Source organism: Mus pahari, chromosome 1 (genome assembly GCF_900095145.1).
Source record: "Mus pahari chromosome 1, PAHARI_EIJ_v1.1, whole genome shotgun sequence".
In the NCBI taxonomy this organism is placed as follows: Eukaryota; Metazoa; Chordata; class Mammalia; order Rodentia; family Muridae; genus Mus; species Mus pahari.
This window is the reverse complement of record NC_034590.1, coordinates 156,996,818-157,008,208: the sequence shown is the minus strand read 5'-3', so window position 1 is coordinate 157,008,208 and position 11,391 is coordinate 156,996,818. Positions and strand designations below refer to the sequence as shown.

The window sequence follows — 11,391 nt, the reverse complement described above, 5'->3', positions numbered from 1 at the left end:
GCCTGTGTATAAGGGTGTTTTGTCTGCATGTGTGTGTGTATGCATGCCTGTGTATAAGGGTGTTTTGTCTGCATGTGTGTGTGTATGCATGCCTGGTCCCTGCTGAGAGCAGACGAGGGTGTCAGATTCCTTAGAACTGGAGTTACACACAGTTGTGAGTCACTGTGGGTGCTAGGAACTCAACCTGTGTCCTCTGCACAAACAAGAGGTCTTTGTTGTTGTTGTTGTTGTTGTTTGTTTGTTTGAGACAGGGTTTCTCTGTGTGGCCCTGGCTGTCCTAGAACTCCCTCTGTAGACCCAGCTGTCCTCGAACTCAGAGATCTGTCTGCCTGCCTCTGCCTCCTGAGAGCTGGGAATAAAGGCGTGTGCCACCATCGCTCGACAGAACAAGTGGCCTTCGCTGCTTCTGTCTCCTCAGCCCTGGGAAGAACTTTTGAAACTGCAGGTGGTGTTGGAAGTGCCGTATGCCAAAGGGAGAACCATACTTTTGAGATCTCTTTAAGTTAAAAACAAAAACAAAACAAAAACTCCCTCCCTTCCTCCCTCCCTCCCTCCCTTCCTTTCTGTTTTGAGATAGGGTCTTGCTATGTCACTTTGGCAGATCTCGGAGTTGAGTATAGTAACCTCTCGGCAGTGAGCCCCAGGCCGGGGAGAGCTGAGAAGGCGAGACGGGCAGGATGTGGTGGCACCAGTTTTAATTTTCTCACTTGAGTGGGTAAGGAGGGACAGGTGGATCTCTGTGAGTTCAAGGCAAGCCTGGGTTACTTTCCCAGCTTGGCAGGGTGGGCGTGGTAAGCTTGACTAGTCTCTTGAAGAGAAGCAAACATTGTCAGGGACAGAGGTAGACCTGTTACTACGGGGCTAGCACTATAGGTAGGTGGGCTTCTTAAGTTTTTTTCTACTTGTGATCGCTTTTTGCCTGATAAATTTTTATAAACCCTGGGTATAAATGTATATAAAATAGGTATACAAATAAAAACTTGGAACAATTCTTTGTTATATATAACTTTGCTGTTTGTTGAAGGTGAAATACATGCCAGTGAGATGGGTTTTGCAGAAGGACTTAGGTGGTCGCTGACTATTTGGTGCTGCAGCAGGTAGGGTATCTCGAGGGGTTCCCAGCCGGCTGAGGCTTTGGCACGTGTCACCACCTTAGGACCATTTTAGACATTATTGAAAATTCTACCATAATCTCAAGGTGAAATTCATTTAATGTTTGTTGTGTGTTTGTGTGGATGTATATACATGTGTGCGAGTGCATTTTTGTGATATGTATGTGAGTGTGTGGGTGTACTTTTGTGTGTGCATGTGGAGGCCAGAATGACTACTACCACTGCCACTGCCACTGCCACTGCCACCCCTACTGCTTCTACTATGTCTCCATCTCCTTCTCCTCCTTCTTCCTCCTCCTCTTCCTCTTCTTCTATTTCTCTTTCTCTTTCTCCTTCTCCTCCCCTTCTCTCTCTCTTCCTTTCTCTCTCTCTCTCTGTCTCCCTCCTCTTCCTCCTCCTCCTCTTCTTCCTCCTCCTCCTCTTCCTCCTCCTCTCTTCTCTCTTCTCTCTTCTCTCTTCTCTCTTCTCTCTTCTCTCTTCTCTCTTCTTCAGATAGGGTCTTTCACTGAACTTGGAATTTGAACTAGACTGGGTGTCCATAAGCCCCTGAGGTCGCCTGTTTCTGCCAACCAGGTCCAGGATTTTATGAGTTCTAGGGAGCCTGTGCTGTGACTCTTGTGCTAGTGTGGCAGACAGTTTCCTTGCAGGCCATTCCCTCTCCCTGTGCTGGCATTATGGATACTCACTGCCACTCCCTCCCTGTGCTGGCATTGTGGACACTCACTGCCATGCCTGGCTTTTCTATGGGTCTGGAGTTCTAAACTCAGGTCCTCATGCTTAGATGTCAAGAATTTTTCCCAACTAAGCCATCATCTCCCTAGCCCAGTGTAATGATTTTTTTTGGAAAATGAAACTCAAGTTGGCAACTCAAACAGCAATTTTAAAGTCAAACATTCTAACACAATATAATCCAAAGATATACTATTTAATACCTGCAAGTTGAGGCATGATGGTAGAAAAATATTTGGGTTTTTTTTCCCATGATTAAACCATTATGTTTCTCTAAGAGCAGAAAATTTTGTATACACAGTAAAAATATGGCAATTCATAATGTAAAATACTTTTCAGTTTGGGCCAAGATGTTTTGGGCAGCAGTGGTCAGTTTTGATATTGTGGCATGAAGGTGTGTATGATATAAAGTGTGCATGTTGTGTGTTCAAAGCGAGGCTGCAGTGAAGTCACATGCTACTACATGGGTGAGCTGTCAGAACTACTTCTGACTCATTCTGCATTTGATTCTGAATTTGTTTTGTGTTACATTTAAAAACCTTTTACTGTTAAGAGATGTTTAATGACTCCCACAATGATTACACATGGAGCTGTAGTCTGAGGTTAAGTGTGAAAGCAGCTTCCTGCAGGCGCAGAGTGTGGACTGTGGGTATGAGATGATAAAGTGGGTTGACATTAGGCGTCCTTTGAGGGGAGGTACAGGGCATTCTCAGCTCTGTGCTGTCCCATGCATGTGCTAACCCATGCCCCAAACTTCCTTTTATACAGTCTGTGCCCTTCCACTGACTCAATGCCTATTGGGGGCACTTCTTTCATACCTGTCTGTTCTTCCCAAGTTCCAAAGCATCAGTCTTGCCTGTTGCTTGAGTAGGCAATGTTGGTTGTTATCAAGGGGAGTGTTGCTTCAAGTGACAGGGGAGGAAAAGGATGGAGGAGTTTTCTGGTCCTGGAGATTCCATAGACTTACACACACACACACACACACACACACACACACACACGTACATGCAAATGTATACATGTTTACAAACACACAAAGAGACATACATGCATGCACACACACACATGTGCACCCCACATGGACACACATACAGAGCCATTATTCTTTAGAGCAGGTTTCTTTATTTGCTTTTGGGTTTTAGTGTGAGATTGGAGAGGGAAGTGAAGGATCGGTCTAGGAACATCCTAGATTATTTCTGCCTCCCCCCCCCCCGACTCACTTGCCAAGATATTAAGGGGGCAGGTAGCTTACAGTGGGTGCATGCTGTATTGTTTTGTTTAAAATAGTCCGTGTGCCCAGGAATGCAGTCAAACTCTGATGGTGACTAAGTGCCTGAAAGCTGAGAAGGAGGAGTAAGTGAAGAAATTAGCCTGAGGCGAGGGAAGGAGGCTGGGAAAATGGCAGTTCAGCCAGGCCCATGGGCCAAGTTAGAGATTTTTCCTTGCATTAACAGCCACAGGGAGATTTATTTACAGGGCACTAATCATGTTCTTTGAGGGGAGCACCCTGACTTTATATCAGTAGCTGGGAGAAATGGTTAGCCAGAGGCCGGTTCTCAGGTGAGAGCCAGACCTTTGTTGACTTCTAAGGCACACCAGCCTCTGTCCTCTCAAGTACTTTTCTGCTGGGCTCTACCCTCTCTCTTTGAATGGACGATGACAGGTCTCAGAGAGAGCAGATTATTGGGGTGTGGGAAGCCTCATTTTTCATGTACGGAATCCAATAATAATTAAGATACAGTTTAGCAACCAGCTAGGGAAGCTCTGGAAGACGGCTGGTGAAGGGGGGCGAAAGCTAAGTCACTTTTAACAAAGTGGTGCCTTTCCAAGTCCAAGCCATGTAGAATGCGCTTGAGAAAGCTGGAGGTGATGCGAAGGACCACGAGTAATTGGTCATAGCGTTCACCTCAAGAGAAGACACCGTATCTGCTGTTCAGTAGCAGTTTTTAAAGGTCAACTTGGAAAGGTTCTTGGTGCAGGGACTCCTCAAGGGAGTGTCATGCTCCTCACTAAAGTGTCACCAAGTTACTGTTAAATGACCAGGCAGAGCATCTTTATCCTAATGAGGACCTGTGTTGTTTCATCATTTGTAGCTTACCTGTGCCTGTTACTTGAGACCTAACTTAGGAGAGGAGTAACTGCGAACTCTCTGTCTCTGGCGCGGGGAGGGGCGTCTCCAGGGTAGTGCTGGCAGAACAGTGCGTGCTTTTTCAGTTCTGGGTCAGCTCCTCTCCGTCCTCAGTTCTCTCTCCCTGTGGTACAGGTTGCTCTCTAGTAATGTGAAACCGTGGTCCACATGTGCCCGATAGGAGAGTTCAGTAAAATAGTTTAGTGTTAACATATCCGTGCCCATCCTGATAGCCTTCAGCCTAAAAGATAAATTGTTTGATAATAGAGGAGTCATTGATTAGAAGAAAATAAGTAATTACTAGTTTAGATTTAGTGGCGGCATCACTGATACTATTAGCTAGTAGATATATTTGTGTTTACAAGAAAATAATGTCACTGTGGTGATAGCTAATCACTTTATAAATTATAAATTTGCCTTATGTGTCATCTTTGGAATATCACACTTGTGTGAGTTATATTTAATATTTTGTTATTAAGTTGTATATGTATGATATGTGCGAACACTGAAGCAGTAGAGAATATCAGAGAACAACTTTGAGAGTTGGTGCTTTCCTTCATTGTGGGTTCTGGGGATCAAACTCAGGTCATCGGGCTTGTGTGGCAAGCACTTTTCCTCGAGCCATCTCTGGCCCTGTGTGAGATATGATTCTCCTTTCATAGGTGTAGGAATAGACAGAAAGTGACCTGCAGTTGCACGGTACACACTGGAGGCCGTTCCAGTTCTCTGCTTTCGGTTCTTTTCTGAGCTGAATTTAATCTGTCTAGTTACAGATAAGCAGACATATTATCACCTCATGTATATTAAAGAAACTTGCTCATGTCCTAAAGCACCATTAATATACATCTTCTGACCTGTTATCTATAGAAACGGGATTTTATATGGCAATTTTACTTAGTCTTCAGTTATCGTTTGGTGTCCCACAGTTGTTCCTGTGCTTCGGTTCCTCACATTTGTTGTTTCTGGAGGCCCTACATGGTCTATTCCAAAGCGTTTGGGTGCCGTGCTCCCACGGGCAAGCATTCAGGCTGCGTCTGGCCCACGCACACTCAAACGTATTTCGAATTTGAGTTACTTGTTTGTGATACAGTGCTCACAGTGGAAACTGGAGATCAGAAAGACAGTGCCAACAATGTGTAAACAAACCCATATGCTTATGAAGTCAAAATGTCAGGTTTTCCTACTTTATAGAGGTGAGGCAGTGTTTAATACTTGTTTTAAGGTACATTTCTGTAAGCTAGTATTGAGCAATGTTTTTCTCAGTGTTTCATTGACTGAACCCCACGTGACTGTCTTGGACATGGATGGCTGGATACAGGAGACAGAGTGTTGTTTTGATAGATTTTTATCAGCTCCCTAAAGGTTTTAGAGATGAAACTTGTGTTTGCAATGTTGGGTTCTCTGTTACTTACTTACCTTTCCATCTCCTTTTCCCACCTCTGTTAGCATTTAAAAGTTAGTAGAATCAAACTTACACACTTTATAATCCGTATGTTTGTTTCTACTTTTAGTTGGAGTGTGTGTGTGTATGTGTGTGTGTGTGTGTGTGTGTGTGTATTTTATTTTCTTCTACCTAAACTATCTTAAATTGACTTCTTTTGCCTTTTTTTTTTTGTAATGAGACAAAATCTTGCAAGTAGGTGAGGGTGAATTGGAACTCAGTATGTGACTCGGGCTGGTTGGGGCTCACAATAAATCCTCCTGCTTTAGCCTTTTGAGTGTTACAGCATAGGCTTGTGCTATCATGTCCAACTAAGCTTCCTTTTAAAAAAAAAAAATTGTCATATTTGTCCTACTGTAGTATGAGATGGCCATCTAAATCAGTTTATTTCTTTCACTTTATTGGTAATGTTCAGTTTTGTCAACACCATCAATTATTTTTTATTACTATATGCTAAGGATTGAATCCAGAGCCTTACAAATGCACATGTATGCTACTGCTGAGCTGCCCTCTCTGCTCCACACCATGCTGCCTCCAAGCTTCTATAACTTATGGGACATTTTCCCCTTATTAAATATTACATTGTAATTTTTTTATCTATGATTTATTTTCTCATTGAACCTTAGGAGTTTCGGTAATAAGGAGGCTTTAGCTCCACAGTGAGTCTTCTAGACCACAGCTTAGAGAATGTGTCCTAAGACTGTTTCATGAGCACACGGTTTCAACATTACACATGAATGAATCCATTTCTCTAGCTCTGATGTGCCGTAGCCAGTGCTGACTGAATTTATTAACATGCGATTTATTTATTTAGCATTCAAAGTCATTTGTGAATTTGTTTTGTATTTATAAAATTTATACTTGGAAGAATGTTCTTTAATCTTTTAAACATTTTGCTATGTTTTTGTTTTATTTCTCAGCCAGTCTTTTTAATTTTTTTTTAATTTTTTAATTATTATTTATTTATTTATTTTTTAGTTTTTCGAGACAAAGTTTCTCTGTGTAGTTCTGGCTGTCCTGGAACTCACTCTGTAGACCAGGCTGGCCTTGAACTCAGAAATCTGCCTGCCTCTGTCTCCCAAGTGCTAGGATTAAAGGTAAATGCTACTACAGCTCTGTTAGGGTTGCTCTTTTTTTAAAGATTTATTTATCTATTTATTTATTTATTTATCTATCTATACGAGTACACCGTAGCTGTACAGATGGCTATGAGCCTTCATGTGGTTGTTGGGAATTGAATTTTAGGACCTCTGCTCGCTCCGGTCAGCCCTGCTCGCTCCGGTTAGCCCGCTGGATTGCTCATTTTTATACTGTTAATCTTCTGTGATATGTATCTGTATCTTTAAAGTTCAGTCCTCTCCATTCACTACAAATCAAAAGAATTATCCTGTACAAATAAATGGTTTAGATAACTTTCTGCCCAAGCCATCTTTTTCAATGTGTGTTCATTAGACTCTTGAAAGTGACTTTTGCTCACTGGCTTTTGTGTTGGGTGGTACATATGAAGGTGTGAGTAGAGACAAAGAGAAATGTGTGTATGTCTCTCCTTGTCAGTGATTTTCTAGGTAGGTACAGTAGTCATCACTGTGTGTCCCAAGCAGTGAACCTTGTACAGTTATGTGTATGAAGCCATGGAGACACAGATACACAGGCACTTTTAATGGAAATTTAAGATTCTTGCAGATGATTTCAAAACTCTGTCTAAAGATGTACTCTCAAAAGGCCTTTGAACTGTTTGCTGTCTCTACATCCCAAACTCTACCATCTTCTGGCTACTGTGGCCCCTGCCTCTTTCATCCCTTTCCTCCAGATAGCCATTGCTCAATCAACATTTTTGTAATGAAAAGTTTAAAGCATATAGAAGAGAATTATACAATGAGCACTCACATATTCACTGTCTAGATCTCATAATTATTTGGCCATATTTGCTTCCTTGTGCATTTCAGTACTAATACACACCATACTGGAGCATGCATGCAAATCCTTGATTATATTAGTTTATGTGTTTTCTTAAAAATGTATGCACAGTGGATTTGGGTTATTATATTTGAGTAAAGTGCTCAAATTTAAACTTGATCATTTGAAATTTGTTGATGTGAGTTTTGTTGTTTTCTAAAAGAAAAAAATTAGCACATTTAATGTGTGTGTGTATCACATGTGGAGAACAGAGACAAATTGTGAGAGTGGGTTCTCTCCTTGTACCATGTGGGCCCTGGGGATAGAACTCAGGTCCAGGGTTGGTGGCAAGAGCCTCTCTCTGAGTCTTCTGGATGGCCCCGCTCTTGTCTTCCTGAGACAGTGTCTTTGTGTGGCTCAGGCTGGTGGCTCAGCCCTTGGACTCATGATCTCTTTCTTCAGCTTCCTGAGACCTGCAGCACCACATCTGGGCTAGTTTCTGCCTGTTTGTTAGATATGCCCAAAGCCCTTCAGGATCCAGATACAGGACAGAAAACCTCAGAGAGTTTCCATGTGCTCCTTTTCAGACAGTCCCCAGCTCTGCCTTGTTGGTCATTTGTCATTAAGAGGGGGTTTTCCCCCCATGTTTGGTTATGGCCCTTTTCACACGTTCATATGAATGAAGTACAGCATGTGTAATGTTGCCTTCATTCATTATAATTTTTTTTTTAAGTTGTGGGAGGCAGAGAGATAGTTCTGCATTTGCAGAGGACCTGGGTTTGGTTCCCAGTAACCACATGGTGGCTTACAAGTGTCTAGAACCCCAGGTCCAGGGGATCTCATGTCCTCTTCTCGCCTTTTCAGGCACCAGATATAAACATGGTACATAATACGTGAATGTAGGCAAAAGCTCTCACACCCATAACAATATAAAATAATCCCTGCTGGACCTTCTGCTAATGGCTGTGCCATTTTTCTTTCCCCGTCAAATAGGAAACTCCCTTACTGGTCTTTTAAAATATATGGATGCACGGTCTGAGTGTGGTGGTGCCTGCCTGAGATGCTAGCACTGGTAGGCCGAGGCAGGGTGGGTCAGGGCCAGCCTAGCACAGGAAGAGAAATGCCATCTGAGGCCAAGTCCTTTGTTTTATTTATTTACATGCATATATATGCATATAATTATATATACATATTTATATGATAATTTAATATATTCATATATATAATATTTTCTCCCAGAATCTGGCTTGTTATATTCATTTTGTGGAATAATTCTTAATTTTGATGAGGTCTAATTCATTAGCTTTTTTCTTTTATGTTTTTGTTTTCTATATCCTAAGAACTTTGCCTATCCCCTGACAGCCTTTTTTTTTGTTTTGTTTTTATTTTTTTGATCCGGTTAGATGGGCTTATATAGTTTATCCTAATAGCTTTATATTGTAGATTTTATGTGCTTGTTTATTATATGTAAACTTTCTGTGTTTGGTATGAGGTAGGATATCCAGAAGTTTTACAAGATGGATATCTAGGCTTCAGTACTTGGAAAAAAGAAATGATTTGTGATTGTTACCGTCTCAGGAGGCAGTGCGTTGGTCTCATGTCATATTATTACTGTGTGTGCTCACACTGTGCGTGTGGGCAGGTGCATGTGTGACACGCGGGTGGACATGCCTTTGGCAGCCTTTGGCAGTCAATTCTAGCTTTCTACCAAGGCCTTTGTGGCCAGTGTGTCTTACCCAGGGAGCTGTCTCGGTGGCTCTAGCACTTTCTCGTCCTGCTTTTCACTAGACTGTCTTGACATCACTAGAGACACTTCTGATCATTTAAAGGGTAGATGTCTGCTTGGATTTCTTGATTAGCCACATATGGAGTTCTTAGTTCCTGATCTCATAATTCCTTTAGTGTAAATTTGATTCTATTCTGCATGTTTCCAAGTCCTAACCCAGTAAGTCCCCAGACTCCTCCCTTATTGCTAATGAGCTGCAGTGACCATTCTTCCTTCTGTTTGCACCTAGCATGGCCAGCATTCCAGTAAAGGAGCGGGTGAAGCTGTCTCAGAACTGGCGGCTGGGGCGCTGCCGAGATCGGATTCTACTGAAGTGGAGATATAGGTAAGTAGCATCTTGGTTGTTTACAAATGTTTATCTGTTTTTATTTCCTGTGTATTTTCATTGTTGTTTTGAGATGGAGTCTCACTATGTAGCTCTGGCTATCCCCAGTTTACTGTGTAGAGACCAGGCTGTTCTTGAACTAACAGAGATCTGCCTACTTCTGTCTCCCAAGTTCTGGGATTTAAAATGCGCACCACTAGGACTGGCTTGTAAATATTTTTTTTCTGTGTATGTCTCTTTACAATGTGTATATCTAGTACTTGAGGAAGTTCCAAAGGGCATCAGATCCCCTGGAACTGGAATTACAGACAATTGTGAGCCACCATGTGGGTGCTGGGAATTGAACCCTCATCCTTTGAAAGAGCAGCCAGTGCTGTTAACCTCTAAGCCGTGATTCTTTTAAGGCTTCCTAAGACCAAAGAGCATAGTAGAAAATATGAAATGAGATCATAGGGGCTAGCTCTGGCGTGGTAACTACTAGCGAGTCTTGAGGTACCCACAAAGAGTCCAGCAGAAGGATGACTTGCTAACATAGTTCAAAAAAGATTATACAAAATGCACTGCGGGGGCTGGACAGTATGAAGCAGAAGGATCTCAATTTTGAAGCTTGTCTGGGCTAAAGAGTCAGCCTGAGTAACTTAGGGAGTCCTATCTCAAGTTTTTTCTTTTTCCTCTTTTTCTTTCTTTCTTTTTGTTTGTTTGTTTTTGTTTTGTTTTGAAGCAGGGTTTCTCTGTGTATCCCTGGAGCATTATGTAGGCCAGGCTGGCCTTAGAAATTTTCTGCCCCGGCCTCCCAGGCGCCTTGATTGCAGGTGTGTGCTGCTCTTACTGTTATCTCTAGGAAGTTAATTTTCCTCTTGGATTCTGTCAAACTCTTCATTTGGGGAGCAGGGTCACGATGCTGGGGCTCAAGCCCAGGACCTCATCCATGTCTGGCAGGTGCTTTGCACTGAGCCACACCTCCAGTCCTGTTTCTTTAATTTAGTAGAAGGCAAAGTTGGGGGCTGGAAGCTACTCAGGAGGAGAGCCTGGCAGTGTGCATCTGTTCCCTGAGATCCACATGGAAAGAAGAAACACCCGAGAGTGTGTGCCTGAGATACATATGTGTGCTGTGACATGCATATGCAAACATTTGAGCACATACACAGTAAAGAAAGAAAGTGGAGTTTTTTAAGAAAGGCAAGATGAGCTATTAGGCATATGTGAAGTAGGACTTAGAAAGAGTGCCAGTGTGTCTCTGTGGTATATGTCAGATGTGTGAGTATGCAAAACAGTGCCTACAGGCCAAAAGAGGATCTGAGTGACCCGCTCTATCATCCTCTCTCCAATTCCCTTGAAGAGGGTCTCTGACTGGAGCAAGGCTGGTAGCCATCAGGTCTGTGACACTCTGTCTCTACTCCTCACCGCATAGTGCTGTGGTTATAGGCTCTTGTATAAAGAGCAGCTGGTTCTCTATACAGGTGCTAGGAATTTGAAATCGACCTCGAGGCTCGTTCAGCAAGTGCTTCCCCACTGGGCTGCCGCCATAGCCCAGTGCCATGAAAATTTTATTAAAGTTGTTAAACCATACTTATGCTTCATCAGTACCAAAGCATTTCACATTACCCCAAAAGTGCTTCCTGTTGGTTGATTTTAGTGTGTTAGGAGCTTTGTGACTTCTCATCCTGGCTGACCTGCTCTTTGCTGGTAGAGAAGGCACACATCTACCTTTGATGACTGTCTTAGGTACTGTTCTATTGCTGTGAAAAGATACCATGACTAAGGCAACACTTACAAAGGAGTTTCACTTAACTGGGGGCTTGCCTACAGTTTCAGAGGGTTAGTCCATGATCATCATGGCAGGAAGCAGGTAGACATGGTACTGGGTCAGTAGCTGAGAACTTTATATACTGATCCACAGACAACAGCTCTCTCTCTCTCTCTCTCTCTCTCTCTCTCTCTCTCTCTCTCACACACACACACACACACACATGC

At 42.7% G+C, this 11,391-nt stretch overlaps 1 protein-coding gene across 4 annotated transcripts in view; it reads left to right on the top strand.

Moving 5' to 3' along the window:
- Positions 1-11,391, top strand: part of Fbxw4 (F-box and WD repeat domain containing 4) — an 81,211-nt gene that overhangs the window by 9,923 nt on the left and 59,897 nt on the right. For all 4 annotated transcript variants that reach the window (XM_021197904.2, XM_029547999.1, XM_029548074.1 and 1 more), the window contains exon 2: positions 9,322-9,417. In XM_021197904.2, coding sequence (XP_021053563.2) covers positions 9,322-9,417 — 96 coding nt within the window. The remainder of the gene's footprint in view (positions 1-9,321; positions 9,418-11,391) is intronic.